At 43.5% G+C, this 17,885-nt stretch overlaps 1 protein-coding gene across 1 annotated transcript in view; it reads right to left on the reverse strand.

The window, feature by feature from the left end:
* Nucleotides 1-17,885, reverse strand: part of Fbxl17 (F-box and leucine rich repeat protein 17) — a 423,470-nt gene that overhangs the window by 302,586 nt on the left and 102,999 nt on the right. Inside the window, 1 exon segment of the mRNA XM_032901713.1 lies at nt 1,010-1,117. Coding sequence (XP_032757604.1) covers nt 1,010-1,117 — 108 coding nt within the window.

Below are 17,885 nucleotides of genomic sequence, written 5' to 3' on the forward strand. Positions count from 1 at the left end.
GCTAATTTTAGAGTAGTCTGTTTTTCTATCACACAGATATGAGAATTAGCCCCCAACTCTCCTGGAGCTGTGTTACGGAGTGGAAATGCAACACCACAGTACAAAAGCTGGTGCCGCCGCCTTCTTAGTGGGCTGTGAGCCCTGAGCTCGAAGGCATACATTCCCCAGTTACCTTATATATTCAGATTAGTCACACATAATTTCTTTTAAAACAAATGTGCCTGGGACACAGTGATAGAAAAGTAGCTGGCACTCAATGTGTCGTCATCTCCGTGCAATGCTCTACGGTAAAATCTAAGTGAGAGCAGGTTCTTATTTATTGTGAGTACCTAGTTGCTGTCCTCAGACACACCCAGAAGAGGGCATCAGATCCCATTACAGATGGCTGTGAGCCACCATGTGGTTGCTGGGATTTGAACTCAGGACCTCTGGGAGAGCAGTCAGTGCTCTTAACCACTGAGCCAGCTCTCCAGCCCCCAACATCAGTTTCTTGAGTGCATTGTTTTATAAGTATTTTAAGTTTTATAAGAATTTACAGTGAAAATGTAAAGTGCATGCTTCATTTTAAAATGAGGATCCACTTAAAATGTAAGCAGGTAATTTTCTACACTGGTTGTTGCTTTATCAAATATACTAGCACGCTTCTGTAGTTATCCAACTGTTTTTCATCAACTCCATTTGGCAATACCAGGAACCCACGCACAAATGGGAAATGGCCATAAACCCAGCAACTCACTTGAGCTTGGCTGATCCATAACCCAGGAATTCGAGTGTTACAGGTCTGGGATTCCTGATAATCAATGGCTAGTGCAGGCTGACCACATGTTCAAGGACGCCGTGCACTATATAGTAAGATCAAGGCCAAAGTAAAAGGATGGCTTGAGAGACAGAGCCATAGTGAAGTGCCCTCCTAGGAATGGGAGAAGGGCTAATGGTAGCAATCACTCCATCATGGCCCATGACCTTCAAGGGACTCAGAAACATCAGAGAATGGTGCTATGGGACTTACCTTGGTTAGGTGAATGACTCCTTTGGAAGTAACTGAACAACCCATGAAGCCAACATACTGGAGTTCAGGGCAGTGCTCAGCAAATGCCTTCACTGACTGATCTGTCACCTAGGGAAAAACATGAAGAGACTTACTTTAGGCGGCATCATGGTGAACTAGGTATGGTGGCTCATTAATCGTTTCCTGCCCAGTGGGTCATTTGAATCAGCACACCAATGATAGCACCTGTGTAACAAAGAATGAATTCCCTGACCTCACATCCTCTACACCCCATGCTGTCATACTTCTTGACAGATCTAAATGACATACTGACAAAAGCCACTCCACTCCCTGCCCTCTGTCCCCACCTCTCTCTCCTCTTCACATTTTTATTGACACTATTTACATGCCATAAGATTCACCCTTGAAGGGTTCGGCCTGGCAGTGAGGAAGGTATTTATAAAGTGTGTGGGGGGGGTGTTATTAATACTTCTACATATTCATTCCTACTGTCCCCTCCTTAGATGACTATTTTCGGCTGGGAGCCCATCTCGCCTGCCTTCAGATTCAGACTTTCACTATACGGTATGCTCTCCTGGGTCCCCAAGTTGCCAACTACAGACCTTGAATCTTAGTCTCTGAGTCATATAAATCAACTCCTTATGAAGAACTCTTCATAGAAAAAAAGAAAACCTCCTAAGGGTTTTATCTCTCTAGAGAAACCCAATGCAATGTATACTGAAATCATCTGAGATTATTACAAACCTAAGAGTAAAAAGTGATGGGACCCCAGGATCTTGATAAGCCCCAGTGACCCTCAACTCATTCACAAGTCAGAGGCCTCAGCTAAACAAAGAACTTAAGGTACTGGCTTCAGGTACTACTGACTTAGCTTTGCTTTAGCAATGAAAGACAGACTGGAACTCCACTTCTGTCACAATCATCTCCAAAACTTTCTCCACATATATGTTACAAGTCTGTAATTTGGTGAAACTTTTCTTTATGGTTGTGGTGGTTTCAATAGGTATAGCCCCAAAAGATTCACCTATTTAAATGTTTGGTCCATAGGGAATAGCACTATTATGAGATGTGGCCTTGTTGGGAAGTGTGTCACTGGGGGTGGGCTTTGAGATGGAGGAAGTCTGTCACTGGGGGTAGGTTTTGAGGTCTCAGGTGCTCAAGCCATGGATAGTGTAGCATTCTCTTCCTGCTTCCTGTGGATCCGGGTACAAAACTCTCAGCTACCTCTCTAGCCCTATGTCTGCCTGCACGCTGCCATGCTCCTGACGTGATAGTAACAGACTAACGTCTGAACCTGTACGCCAGCCCCAGTTAAATTTTGCCTTTATAGGAGTTGCTTTTGTCACGGGGTCTCTTCACAATAGAAATCCTGAGACAATGGTTTCACAAAGGTTTGACTTAAACCCAAACACATGCTAGTTACCACATGGTTGCTTTGGGATTTATTTCTTCATCCAAAATGAAACCAAACACTTTTGTTAGATTACAACCAGCAGCAATGACATCCACTGTTTTTGCATTAGTTTTAGTATGTGTGACTTTTATTTGTATCTTCTTTATGCTTTACAGACAGTGAGTACGTGGATAGCATTAACTCTAAAACAGTCATAGGAACATTTCCCTAAAGGAAAGAAACTCAAACCCTGATGGTAGGTCTGATAAAAGATTAGTTCTGCCTTCCAAAGTAAAGTGTGCTCAAGTGTGCTAAGACTAAGGGTGCCACTGATCAGTTAAAAATGGACCTGTCTCACTCACCATTCCAAATACGTAATGCTAGCATGAACCACAGAAGCATGGACCACGGAACGCAGAAAACTGCTAGCACGGACCACGGAAAGCACAACACTGCCGCAGGCACCAATGAGACGGAAGCTTTAGTTAGAAGCCAAGACTAGAGGCTACAGAGGCTAAGTCCATGTCTGGAAAGTTAAGCACCTGCTCGGTCTCAGACTAGCATCAAAGCATCAAACCTTATTTCAAAAAGGTTGCAAAGGAAGAGAAACTCAAGTGACAACAAAGGACACAGGAGAACTCAGGTCACAGGATCCTGAGCGTTTAGAGAGAAGGAAAGAAACAGTCAAAATTCTACTGCTAGGCCTTTCTCTTTTAGCTGAGGGGACAGAAAAACAGACGGACAGCTGAGACTATCCTCAACATCAGCAGAGCCGGGGAAAGTGATGCAGCTCTGAGGTACAGAAACACTCTGATGGGTACAAGTTGGTTGTGGAGACTACCAATAGGCCCTTCAAACCAGTGCTCCTACAGCCAGGGTCAGAGCGTGGCCTGTGACACACGCGTGAGCAAACCCAGGTAACGACTGTAGAAGGGCAAGCACTCAGCTTCTCCAGGGCCCAGAGTTTGAGTACCTAGCTCTAAGTCCCACAGGGATGCCCCGTCCTTCTGCACACACACAAAAGGTGATTCTGGAAAAGTCATTTCTCTGTATCCTTCTATAAAAAAAGAAAACAATGGTGCCTATTTCATAGAATAAAACATGAGAGAGTAAAGAACCATAAGAAATCATAATTTCTCAAGAAACATTAACTAGTACCACTATCCTGATCACAGTTTTTCGGTATTCTGTTCATGCCAGAACTAAGGAGTCAATGGGTGAAAGAAAATTCAAAACCAGTAGAACTGAAACATGCTCCTTAATTCTTCTACTCGCTCTAAGATCTCCATCACAACCTGGACGCTCTGGACTACAAGTGTGACTGAGAGGCGGTGGTGTTAGTGGTGGTGTTAGTGGTGGTGGTGGTGGTGGTGGTGGTGTTAGTGGTGGTGTTAGTGGTGGTGTTAGTGGTGGTGGTGGTGGTGTTAGTGGTGGTGTTAGTGGTACAGGCAGTGATGGTGGTACAGGCGGTGATGGTGGTACAGGTGGTGTTGGTACAGGTGGTGGTGGTGGTGGTGGTGGTACAGGCGGTGGTGGTGGTACAGGTGGTGTTAGTGGTGGTGGTGGTGGTACAGGTGGTGGTGGTGGTAGTGGTGGTACAGGCGGCGGTGGTAGTGGTGGAGACGGAAGTGAGGAACTGTTGCTTTAACTCTACAATAATATACCGGGAGCACAGAGGAACCATGAGTGTCTCTGGGGAGAGACCCGAGAGCCTCGGACATTCAGATGCTCAGGTTCTGGTGCACAGGGTCCAGTGAACCTTCAGAGTCTGGTTCCAGTGTATCGTCTTCCTCTTGGAACTTGTGCAGACTTCAGAACCTGGTCCCACTAACTACCTGCCGAACCCGACTGTGTGCTTAGTGTGCAGTCTTCAGGTGGACTTACGCTGTCCAGGGATATTATTTTTGGAACTTAAAAAGCAAAGAAGTGAATGGTTATTTCCTAACCCAGATACTACTGTGGCTCTTGAAAATAACTTAATTGAAGTGCAATTTGCCACATTTTAAAAGCATAGTTTTAAATTTCTGGTATGAAAACACCACGAATCTTACTTTTTTCAATGTATAATTCCAAAATGTATCCTCTTAGATGAATAGATGCACTTTGTTTTAAAAAACACAAAATTATAGTTGAGTACGGCTCACGTGACTTTATCAAGATAAAGCCAGATATAACCAGTCTCCTTGGCCCTTCTGCTCCTGTGTGCAGTCAGCCACTGTTACAGGCATGGTTCTGGCAAGCACTGCCAACGTGGTTTCTGTCTTGACACCTCTGCCTTTTCTAGAAACCTCCTTGTAACCACATTCCATCATAAGGAACCCTTTGTGTAATTCTTTCCCTAGTAAAATGTTTTTGATATTTATCCGTATTATGTATGTGTGCATATGTAATATACACAGTATTTCAGTAGAATTGTTACTGCTGTATAGAAGTCCACTATATTCAGTTTATTTGGCTAGTTAAAATATTTGAAAGAGGGGTTGGGGATTTAGCTCAGTGGTAGAGCGCTTGCCTAGGAAGCGCAAGGCCCTGGGTTCGGTCCCCAGCTCCGAAAAAAAGAACCAAAAAAAAAAAAAAATATTTGAAAGATACATAATATACATCTGTATTTCAGTAGGATTGTTACTGCTATAAAGGATTCCACTATATACATTACGTTTGACCAGCCGGTAAATATTTGAAATCTTTCTAATTTACGATTTTGAAAGATGCTGCTCCTCGCATACAAGTAATTATATGGAATTATATTTTTATTTATTGTGAGTAAATATCTATGAGTAGAACTAATTTACCATTTAACGAGTAAGACTGTCTGATTAAACTGAAGATTTTACACTTGCCAAATACAAATCACTTCTAAGCTATGCCGTGTCTTTTCATTTTCTTAGTTTTTAAGTTTAAAAATAAAAAACTAGATATGGGCTTTTACTGGATACAGCACACAGGAAATGAAAGTGTCACTGTGCGGCTTTTTTATTGGTTCTTTGAGAATTTCATGGTGTTTGATCGTGTTCCAGCTCCTCCTAGCTCCACAGCTACGTAACTTTATGTTCTCTCCATGTCCCAGCATCTGTCTTTGAAACCACCAGGTAGTTTGTGATTCACTATTTCCAGCTCCATGGTGTTCTTGCTGTGAATGCCTATCTGCCTGGCGTGTAGTAGGGATATCAGCACATTCAGTAGTCTGAGCGTCCTCTGCTGAGGCCACTGTAGTCACCAGAGGCTCCCAGTGTGTGATGGACACACTTGGGGAACAGACTCTGGTGGGGAGAGAGGCAGTGTACAAACAGAAACATGACTGGGCTGTGGAAGAACGAAATCAGTTTGCAAACCAGATGCTGAGGTTTGAGTCAACACCTGTGAAAACGAGAGGGGAGAAGCCAGACTCAGCATGACCTAAGGTAGGACCTGACTGGCCTAAACCGACAAACACATGCAAGGCTGTTGGAGGAGCTTCCGTTCAGAACCCTAAAAGAAGCGTGTCTAACTGCCAACCTTGAAACCTGAAGCACATGGATAAAAGGAGGAAGAAACTCCTAACGGGCTACTTAATTAGAAATCCTTCTGAGGATGGTTCCTTGTGAGCTCAGGTCTGAAACTGGGGAATGGGGTAGAGGGTGGGATCAGCAGGCAAAAAATAATGAGTTTACATAATCTAGAGAAGTGAGACAACTGAAATAGGCAGTGTGTCAGAGACAGCCTCATCTGACTAACCCTTCCCTGGCTGGAAGACAGATAAAGGCATGCTACATAGGGTCACTGAATCTGCCAGTGTGAGCTCAGACGGTGGTTGGCTTCTAAACTTAGAGACTCCATTTCTGGCCACAGCTCACACTCAGGTGAGGTTTGGGATACTCAGAGCCAATGAGTCACAGATACAGTAGACACAAGCAGCCGCGTTTACTGGGCTTACTGGGTGACAAGCCAAGTTTCCTTTCCGCATGCATCATCTGGGATCCTGATGAGAGCCTTGTGCGAGCGAGCAGCTCTGTTGCTCCCCCAGTCAGAGGCAGTGGAAACAAGCCTAGGGCAACGGACTTTCTCAGAAGACAATGGAACTACTAGTAGTTAGCAAAGCGTGCCTCTGTGTGGGTGTGCGGAGTATGACACCCAAGGTCTCATGACCAGGGGTCAGCATCTTACAAGATCAGCTCTTGCTCCTCCTAAAGAATAAGCTTCAACACTATTTTGAGTGCTGAAACTCAGAATCTACTCATATACAAATTAATATGCGACTCCACTCATGGCATTACAGCCTCACTCAAGAAGGAGTGACTCACTCATGGCCTCCCAGCTGCCATCCCCTGGGATGAAAAGCAGAGTGTCGGGCATCAAGGCGGGATGAGTCGCACACTGAGGAGTATTCAGACGCTCTATCCTTTGATTATTTTCTGTGTCCCGTGAAGATGTAAAGGATGTGTGGCCGATTCTGTGACACTTGCATATTCTGGGAACAACCACATCTTCCCCACACAAGGATGGTGCTTAGAAGGTTTTAGTAGTCTAATTCAGAGGTATGGGAGAAACTGGAAATGGCAGTAAATTATAAAACCAACGACGCAGAAAAGGCAGTATGTGAACTCTGAGTAAGGTACTTTTATCTAAAAAGGCTTAGAATTGTAAAGGAGAAAAATGTAGGGCATGAGGGGTTTTTATATAAATGTTTTGATTCTAAATAAAGAGATCCAATTTGTTCTTAGTTAAGAGTTGATGACTTGGTATTTTCTTAAGTCATGGAGGGCAAAGACTGGGTACTAACCTCCAGTTAGGTAAGGATAAACTGGGTACTAACAGTGCTAACATCCAGTTAGGTAAGGATAAACTGGGTACTAACAGTGCTAACATCCAGTTAGGTAAGGTTGATTCACTGAGTTAGGCATTACAGTCTGGACCAACTATTGAGTCGATGCATATCTGGAAGGGAAACAACCTGGAGTTGCATCTGTTACTTTTCTGTGGCTTATGGAAGAAAGAGTTTATTCTGGCTTGTGGTTCCAAAGGCCCATCCAAAGGACGGGAAGCATCAGGCAGCAGGCATGGCAGCGTGTGTCAGGAGCTGAGAAGTCACAGACTTAACTGAAACATGAAGCAGAGAGCACAAACTGGGACTGGGGTGAGGCTATGAACTCTGAAAGCCTACGCCCAGGGTCCTTCCCTCTGCAGCAAGGCTACATCTCCTGAATCGCCAACAGCACCACCATCTGGGGATCAACTGCTCAAACACCTGAGCATGTGGGGGACTTTCTCATTCTAAACACCACAAGTATTAACTCAAAACCAGTGGAGTCCTCTGTAGATAGTTATAAATAGTTGACATAGTGTTACTCTGCAAAGTCCTCATAAAATGGTGTTCCTTGTCCTTGATAAGAAATTGAACAACCAATAGAAGCCTCGGGAGACTTCGCCGTACTCCCACGAGTTCAGTCCAGACATAAGCTCAGGAGGTTTCCTAATTACAACTGTTGAATTAATCTAAAAACAGTCCCATGAATGAATCAAACAGATATTATTCACTGGATATGATTACTCAATTTAACACTGAAGATGGCCTGGAGTACATATTGGGGTTATCTCTGCTCTCTCTACAGCATGCAATAAAATCCAACGTATACCACCACCATATTCTAAATGCCCTCAGTTGCCTGCACCCTGGAACCACTACATAACATGCGTGACACCAAACAATCCTCACACTAAGCACAGTGATCTTTCACAGACACAAACCAAACCACGTATGTCTGCGGTTTCCAATGACGCCAAGTAGTCTTAGGATAAAATCCAAATCCCTTCTGTGACTTACAAACCCTGATAATTTGGCCCCTCCCTGTCTTTTCCACCTCATTTCAATCAAATGTCCTACCTCTGTGTGTGTGTGAAGACATCACATCTGTAGTGTCCCACACTCCACCCCCATGCGTGGTACAGGTAAGAGCTCCAGGAACAAGCACCGGTGAGGAAGCCTGTCTTGATACACTCCAGCAGCCTGATGCTTCTGACTGAAAAACTTCTAATTCAGATACCAAGAAAGCCACATCGCTGATTTTAGTGTCCCCAAGTGGCGCAAGTGGTGCCTAAGAATCCAATTAATATTTTCAGAAAGCTAAGGCCGTGATTTTCATAGAAAGTAACCACAGTAGTTTGATTCCTCACTGATGTGTCTGAAGTGACGACCTCACCCTCTCCAGCCCTCAGGACCCACTCCAGTCCTTCCTTCTCCCCCAGGAAAGCAATGAAGCCTCTCTGGGGCTGTTTCTGTACGAATAAATAAAGTCAGGGTTCAAGTCTTTCTCCACATTTTGCAGCTTAAGAGACCAGCAGGATTGTGGAGACCCCTCATTCTCTGCTTCCAAATAAAATGAGCATACAGCCATTGCCTTGATGCTATACCCGAAGGGAAAATATGCCACTAATATTCTAACTGGCAATTATTAATTTGTAGGCTATGCTACTTCACACACAACTCTCACACATGTATAAAATATCATATTTATCTATAAATATCTCTAATATGTCTTTATTAATTTGGCAACAATGTTTATGTGAGACGTGCCACTTAAATAAAAATCTAACAGTGATGTATCTCATTTAAAATTTACTAATATCAGAAAAAACCTGTTACCAAAGGTGTTGGAATTTAATGAATTTTTTCTAAAAGTTTAAAATTTCAAGTGTCCAATGAAAATATGATAATTAGATTGTTTATCTGAAATTCCCTAATTTAACTCATTCTATCTTATTTGGTTGTTTTCTCTACTGAAAAGTTGGGTGGGGTTGGAGAGATGGCTCAGCGGTTAAGAGCACCCGACTGCTCTTCCAGAGGTCCTAAGTTCAATTCCCAGCAACCACATGGTGGCTCACAACCATCTGTAAGGAGATCCGATGCCCTTTTCTGGTGTATCTGAAGACAGCTACAGTGTACTTATATATAATAAATAAATAAATCTTTAAAAAAAAAAAAGAAAAGAAAAGTTGGGTGAGCTGACTTTAAAAGCCTATGTATTCTACCTTAAAGAATTATAAAGGTGAAGACAATTGGTCTTCCTCTAAAGGTATGGGTACCTACTAAAATATCTGCCCCTACTAAAATACCTGCCCCTACTAAAATATCTGCCCCTACTAAAATATCTGCCCCTACTAAAATATCTGCCCCTACTAAAATATCTGCCCCTACTAAAATATCTGCCCCTACTAAAATATCTGCCCCTACTAAAATATCTGCCCCTACTAAAATATCTGCCCCTACTAAAATATCTGCCCCTACTAAAATATCTTTAGGTTGAGCAATAACTGAATCATTTTTGTTCAGTTTGCTAAGTTTTTTGACTTATGCTGTTTCAGTTAACCAAAAGTTAAGACTGCATGAGACAAGAGCACAAGACTATTCTGGGTGTTTAACTCATTAAGAGGGCATTCTAAACCACAATCTACAAGTGCACCCTAAGGTACTCACAGCATAGGCATTGCAAACACTTGAACATAGACGTGTGCACTCGTACATTAGCCTATGAGAGCAACAGGAAGGCACAAGTTCTGTTTTATACGAAAGCCAAAGTTTGAGTAACTCAAGTAATTCTGTGGTTCATCACAGAAACATGCTTTAATTGTATGAAAGTAAAGGAGTCTTTGGCTATTCTGCCAAACTTTTGTTTTTAAATAAACCATTTAAGTTAGCAGATGCACCAAGAAAACTAATTTTAAAAACTAAAAAAAAAAAAAAGAAAGAAAGAAAGAAAAAATTCAGGAGCATGACTGAGTGTTACATTAACCCTCCATGCAGAACACTGGACCTTGGTTGTTGGAATGTGTATCACCTGCTGCATGAGACAGGAAATGTGGTCAATAATTGAATTCTGCATCATCCAGCTTCAAATGATGCTTCTTCCTAAGGAAGGAAGGCTGCAGGACACAGGAAGGGCTTGGGTACTCCTCCAGCAGGGCTACTGAGTACTTCTCCAGCAGGGCTACTGAGTACACTACAGCAGGGCTACTGAGTACATCTCCAGCAGGGCTACTGAGCACTTCTCCAGCAGGCCTACTGAGTACACAACAGAGTTACTGAGTACTTTTAGAGCATGCCTACTGAATACTTCTCCAGCAGGCCTACTGAGTACACTACAGCAGGGCTACTGAGTACATCTCCAGCAGGGCTACTGAGCACTTCTCCAGCAGGCCTACTGAGCACTTCTCCAGCAGGGCTACTGAGCACTTCTCCAGCAGGGCTACTGAGCACTTCTCCAGCAGGGCTACTGAGCACTTCTCCAGCAGGGCTACTGAGCACTTCTCCAGCAGGGCTACTGAGTACTTCTCCAGCAGGGCTACTGAGTACTTCTACACAAATGTTAAAATACACACAGCAGAAGGCAGGAAGCCAGAAGCCCAGTAAGTTACTGAGACTTCACCACTGTCTTTGCTTCTGTTCTTAACAGTGCTCCTACAGACTCTGAGTCCTCCCCTGTCCTCTGATGCCAAACTTTCCTCTCTGCCCTCGCTCACTCTATAGCCTCCCTAGTTCATCCGTCACCAACAATGTTCTCCAGGGCTTGGCTCTTCCCTGTGGTCCTTGTAAATCCGCCCGCCCACTATCCCACTCGGCATTAGCTGACTGCTCATGAAACACATGAACACCTTTGCGGGTAGTAGGTTGGGGAACTGAGAAGGGTTTCCCTGTGTAGCCCTGGCTGCCCTGGAGGCTACTCTGTAGACCAAACTGGCTTCAAATTCACTAAGGTCTGTCTGCTTCTGCCTCCTGTGTGCTGGGACTAAAGGAGTGCATCACCACCACCTGGCCTTTTAAATAGTATGTTATTAACTTAAAATACTGGTAGCTTACAACAGACTTTTATCTATAAAATAAGTACATAAATGAACAAATAAAATAGTGATAAACTTTTAGTTATCTCAAAGAGAAATTTAAAATTATATGACTTCAATCAAATTCCTGGAATCAGACAGCCTAGGATATAGTCCAGCCCTGCCTCCCACAAACTATGGAACCGTAAGGAAGTTATTCAATATCTGGAAAGACTGGTATAAAGATGAGATACAAACCTAGAGACCCACAAGACATGAGGAGCTCCATGACAGTTAGCCACTACCTAGAGCAGGTACTCACTCTTCCCTCTCCTAGTTCCTTGGAGATGGTACTTTGAACATTATTACACAGAGATACCTTATTCCTACCACTGTATTCAGGAGAGCAATATGCATATATATACATATGATGTATGTATGTGTATATATATATATGCAGTTAATAAAAGGGTGTTACAATGTCACACTGACTCTCCCAAGCTAGTGAAAACAGAAACCACTGTTTGTTCTACACTCAGGCTGAATTTATATTTCCAGAAGTGGGGTGATAAGAATAACTTCTAGTTAATCAAGTATCGAGAGCAAGTTTAACTATGTAACAAGATGGCATGTACTTTGTAATGAGTTCAGGATTGTAAGATAGACATCTTAGTGACTTCTTTCACAAAGGATTTCCGCCAGTGACATTTGAAGACAGCACTCTCCTGTAGGTATCACCTTTGGAACACACGTCAGGGAGGAAAGCCCAGGATGGGGTTATCCACCAGCTTTAAACTTGGTCCCTGGTAGTAAGAGATGGCAAATCTTATCTGTAAGGAAATCATGCAAGCAGGCCTGTGCTAGCATGTTCAGTGTTTGTGTGTAAGAATGGATGTCTGAGTGTACAATACTTCATCACAGCAGAGAGCACACGCACCATGGAAGGCTGACACAAACTCTCAGTGTTAAAGCACAGGAGCACAACCTTCAAGAGCCATCTGCGCTGGGAGAATATTGATATTAGATTTAATATTTTAGCAGGTAAGACTGCTGCCACAATGGGTAAAGTCTAACCAAGGTATAAAGCCCTAATAATCTATGTTTTAATCATAAATGAAAGGCAATAATCACTTGCTTAAAAAATAATGCACGCAGCCTGGTGTATGAATATAGGACATTTCTTACATATTCATGTTAACATTCTTTAAACAAGGAAATCCATCATCAAAAAACAAAAATTAGGTTATTCATTTTTCATCATGTCAGACAAATACACTCACAGCTCACTAACAGTTCTTTCGTACATGTTAAACAGCTTATAAAAGCTCACCTACTTTAAGGAAAGTGCTAACGGGGAGAAGCTGAGAGGGCAACCCTGCCAGTCATCCCAAACCAGTATGCAGGGCACACGCGCCCCCTTCCCATGGGGAAGCCAACTACACAAAGGCAAGAGAGAGACTGTCCATCTGACAGCAGCGCACTGTGCAAATGTCTCGCATTTTAGATTAGAAGCACAGAGTGGACGAGGCTCATGATACCCAGTCTCTAGGGTGAGAGGCAAAGGCTGGCTGCTCCTTTATGACACTGCTATGCCAAGTCCAACTGCCCAGGCCATTTTCCATAAGCATCCAGTGACACGTGAAGGAGTGAATCGCCCCAGGCAGAGCAGGTAAAGGAAACACTGTGTGGACACACCACACTCACAAATGCATTTCCAAATTAGCGCCATTAAGAAAGAGTGAGGATCTGAGTGCCTGCGTCAGACACGATGCCATATATTCATTCATGTTTAATTAGACAACAGGGTAGACGCCTTGGAGTTGTACCCATTCTGACGCAGGAGGACCTTTAAGGACTCCTAAGGAGTATGCTAAGTAAAATCAAAGAGATTAGCACATCATGGCCCTCATTCCCATATGACTTGCAGTAACAATACTTTAAACCAGGACATGGCTAATGATGGTTTATGTGGCCGAAAGACGTTTACTAAAAATATTTATTAAGTGCGAAAATAAATACAACTTTCAGAGCAGATGTGAAATAAAAGGCACACACTGTGGTCACTGCTACCCACACACAGAAAACAACCGAGTGGAATATTGCCATCTCCTCACAGTGCAGTTCAGTGCAGACTGTTGTGATGCCTGCCTCCTTTAAGCGAGAGCCTTAACAAGAAAGGCAGACGGCCCACAGCGAGGCCAGACACCCAGCCCTCTCCTGACATTTCCTTGGCGTAGAGACTCTTGCTGAGGCTGACCTTGAACTCACCCCACCTCAGACAGTCCTCCTGCCTCAGCACCAAATTAGCCGGGATTACAACCTGTGCCAACAGGGATGGCTTTTGCACTCACTCACAGAAAACACTTAAACAACAACAAGGAACCTGCATGGCAGGAAACACACATCTTCAACTTCATCTCTCCTTGTAGCATGAATAATTTCCATCAAAGCTTATAAAAATCACAAATAATGGAAATGTCTTTAGAAATTAAGAGTATTCAGCCTCTAGAGTAACAGATAAAAATCAGTACCATATTATTACATTTATCACATATTATTACCTGGTCTTTTTTTTCTACAATAAAAAAAGAAAAGAAAGAAAGAAAACCGCTTTTTAAAAAACTATGGAGAAAGAACATTTTTACAAAGCAGTGCACATGAAATGTGTGTATTCTGCATCAGGCCCAAAAGTTATTTTTACGTCTGCTTCTAGTTCATATATATTGAAAAAACTTTAAAGTTTGTCTGTAAAATTAATGAATAAAAACAATGCCATGCTGAATTAATTTGTTAGTTTAAAATAAAAATCTGATGCGTGCAGATGGACTGCCAAACACAGTCATCCTAGTCGGAGCCCCTTATTAAAGGGCATTTGAGGTGGATGAACATGAGACAGGTAACTGAGGAGCTCCCTCGGTCACAGGAACTGGTGTGACCACTCCCTCAGTCTGAGGATAACTTACATCCCATTGCCCAGACCCTCTGGCACTGCTGTTAGTGACTAATAAGGAAGCTTGACTCTCTGTCAGCGTGCTTTCTGGAGATAAGCATCTCTAAATCTCCCACAGTCATCTCTGAGGGCCGCCTCATTCCTGCTCAGTGGCCATCTTCTAGTCACTGTTCCTATAGGCTGTATTTGCTCTGACTCTAGAATATCCAGATCTGTGACACTAAAGCCTGCCTCCCAATGCTTTTCCTGTGTCTCAGAACCATCCAACCATGGTGGGATATCCTACAGCAACCACGGCCTCCAGCGTTTCCATGCCTGAAGGCTGCCCCAGTCGTCACCTGAAATCCAAATCCAATGTCTACCTGGGGACTACCTCTCACAGGGGCCTGTTTCACACACAAAGTTTTGGGATATTTTTCTAACCACAAAATTAAAACAATTAAAATTCAAGAGAAGGAACTGAACACAGGGGTCAAGGAAACTTTACACACACACACACACACACACACACACACACACACACACACACACACACACACTTTTTCCTTATGTTTTCAAATATGTACCTAGACTAGAAACTAGCAAATACTATGAATAAGATCCACAGAGCAGGGACCCCAGTTGCTCACGTGTTCAAAGGCTTACATTTCCAGTCTGTCGCATTAATCAGAAGTGGCAGGACCCTCGAGAGACAGAGAGGAAAAGTTGAATCAAAGGGGACAGGCCTTGACCATGATATTGGCCTCCACTGACAATGAAAACAGCTCCCTTGAACTCCCACCATGATTCACTACTTGCCCCAAAACAGCAAGGTCAAACAGTCGTGGGAGTGAAAATGTCCTAATGACGGCTGTTCACCCAGAGGGGAGAGCGTTGCTCAGCACTCATCAGAAGAGTTTCCTCTTGCAGTAGACAGGAACTAACACTGAGACCCACAACTGGACAACATACACTGAGAGATCTGGACCACTCAGTCTTAAAGGGAATGACTTGGTCAAGCCTCTGCAGTCAAGACTCAGAGGGCCTATGAGGGAAAGGAGGCAGAGAGGTCATAAAAGCCAATGACGACATCTGATTCCAAGGAAAGAGTGGATTCCAGACACAGCAGGACCGATGCACGTATGAACTCACAGGCTCCAGGCCTGCACAGGTTCAAACTAGACAGGGTACCGGCCTGAGACAGGGGAGGAGATGTGAGCACATGTCTGTGCGCACCGCTGTGTTCAACTGGACCTCTCAATCACAGGCCCTGACTGAGGAAAATCATCCAGCCAGAGAACTAGCAGCAGCCCCTGTGCTGCCTTGCAGGATGGCTAGGAAGACAACAGACACACCAACATCTATATACCACAGGTACCGGCATTACCTGGTAACTACAGTAAAGCACCACTACACAAAATAATGAGGAAACAAGGAAGAGCAAGTGTGGAGAAATGGGAAATAAGTGATGTCAGCAATAATGGGCACCAACAGAAAAACCAGATGGAAACGTTAAACCATAATAGAAAAATCAATCAATAACCAAAATTGAGTCACTGCTCACTTTAAACCAGTGGTTCTGAACCTTCCTAAAGCTGTGACCCTTTAATACAATTCCCCATGTTATGCGAGACCCTCAACCATAAAATTATTTTTGTTGCTATTTCATAACTGTAATTTTGTTACTGTAATAAACGATAATGCAAATGTCTGTGCTTTCTGATGGTCTTGGGCGACCCCTGTTACGCCCCCAGAGAGGGCATGATCCACGGGTTGAGAACCGCTGTTCTAAACAGAACAGTGAGGGCAAGAGAGGAAAACATATAGACGTCAAGATAAACAATAGCAAGTACCCATCTGCAAAACGAAGGGAAAATACACCAAAACCAACCATAGCCCTAGATACACATGGTGTTGTGTCAGGGCCAATCTTGGTCCGTCATGAGAACTTTAGAGTGAACACAGGAATCAAACTGATATTCAAAGAAACAGAAGAAATCCCCCTGGTTTCATAAGTGAGGTGAACTTAAGGTCAGTGAAGCTCCCACAAGAGAGACCCACAGAAACATAGGGTAAGATACTGCTTATTCAGTTCCTACAGGGTCAAACCAAACATCCTGAGAGCTGCCAACCCTCCCTGCAAGTGAGAAGAGTGATCTGAAAAACAACTTTATCCGCATCAGGAGAGCAAGCGGGGCGTTGCGTTTAAAGTATTAAAGCAATTTAAATTTTCAAGCCAAAATTCTAAATCTAGCAAAAAAAAAAAAAACCTTCAGGAATGAATAGGAAATTAAGATGTATACTGACAGAGAAAACTTGAGAGACTTTCTTAGCCAGTCAACCTGCCAGAAAAGAGTAACAAAAGGAAGCTCTTAAAATAGGAAAGGACAGAGGGGCTCTGGGAAGACTCAGAAGGAACAACAGGAAATGCAGAGGGATGGGTAACACGGCGGGCTCCACCTCCTTCCTCAGGCTTCCTAAATGCCCTGCAACATTCAACCTTCACCACAGAACAAGTAAGAAAAACAAAGCCCGACTTGGATGGCAGCTACATCTCCCTTTCCTACTTCCTTCCTGTTTTCCACCAGCAGATGCTAAAGCAATGGGCCCTTGCCCAGGAGAGGCCTCTCCACCTCCTCCACCCATGCACCACAGCAACCGACATCCCTTGCCTGCGACAGCTTACATGAGAGGGATTTAGCACCCTCTGCTGTCAGGGCAGATAAAGGAGCAGCCAATATCAGTTCTAATCACAGCGTGACAAATGGTTACAAAGAAAGCTCTTTCTTATGACCTGGTCAAACGCAGCACACGTACTGCTCTGTTCTGTGCCATGCAGGCGCTGCAACAGGTCTGTCAACCACCTCTGACACCTGAACTTACAGAGAAAGGCAGGGACCTCTGAGCCTCTACTAAGGAGCATTAAGGACTTGAGCCTCAGTTCATAATCCAAGATTCCAAGCAAGATTCCATGAGGAACAATGTAACTCCAAGAACAAGAGACGTGACCTTGGTTTCACGAACATGCTATCAGGACCTGCGGCCCACCATGAGACACGCTTTTCTAATGAACTACAAATGCAGACAAGAGGGAATGGAAGCATGGCACACCGCCCCACTAAGTTTACAAAACATGTTTTTGGCATGTAAGCAAGAAGTGACCTTATTATTTTTTAAGAACCATTTCATACCCAAGAGCCCATATAAATCTCCTCAAAGGTTTTTTTAAAGGCTTAAAAGCCAGGGAATTTAGATGTTTCAGCACCATTAATGCTAACCCTGGCACTGTGGCTGCTACCAATCAATTTTTTTTCCTTTTAGAAAGAATGCATAATTTTGATGAATGCTATTGCAAATTACACACTGGAAACATAATCTGTCATCTGAATGGGACCGATGTCTCTTGGCACACTTGTCACCATCACAATGTAACTGCTCATCTTGAGATAGTTATTAGCAACTTCAGAAAAGCATTCCAAAGAAGACCAACTGTCCTGTGAAGGTCAATGGTTGCCAGCTAATGACCAACCTGTTCTAACCATTGCTCTCCTGACCTTTACACCGTGTTTTGAAATGCAAGACAATAAATAACAATTAATGATGACCTGTCTTGAAGGGTGGTTCTCAGTGACCATCTCTGCTCGCTGAAAGCGTAACTCTTTTGTGTTTACAGAATCACCCAGTCAATGGCTGATTTTTGCTTGTTTTCTCCTTGCAGCTGGTGCTGTTTGATCATTAAAATGGAAATAAGGGTGGAGGGTGAG

This window comes from Rattus rattus, chromosome 4 (genome assembly GCF_011064425.1).
Source record: "Rattus rattus isolate New Zealand chromosome 4, Rrattus_CSIRO_v1, whole genome shotgun sequence".
NCBI classification, from domain to species: Eukaryota; Metazoa; Chordata; class Mammalia; order Rodentia; family Muridae; genus Rattus; species Rattus rattus.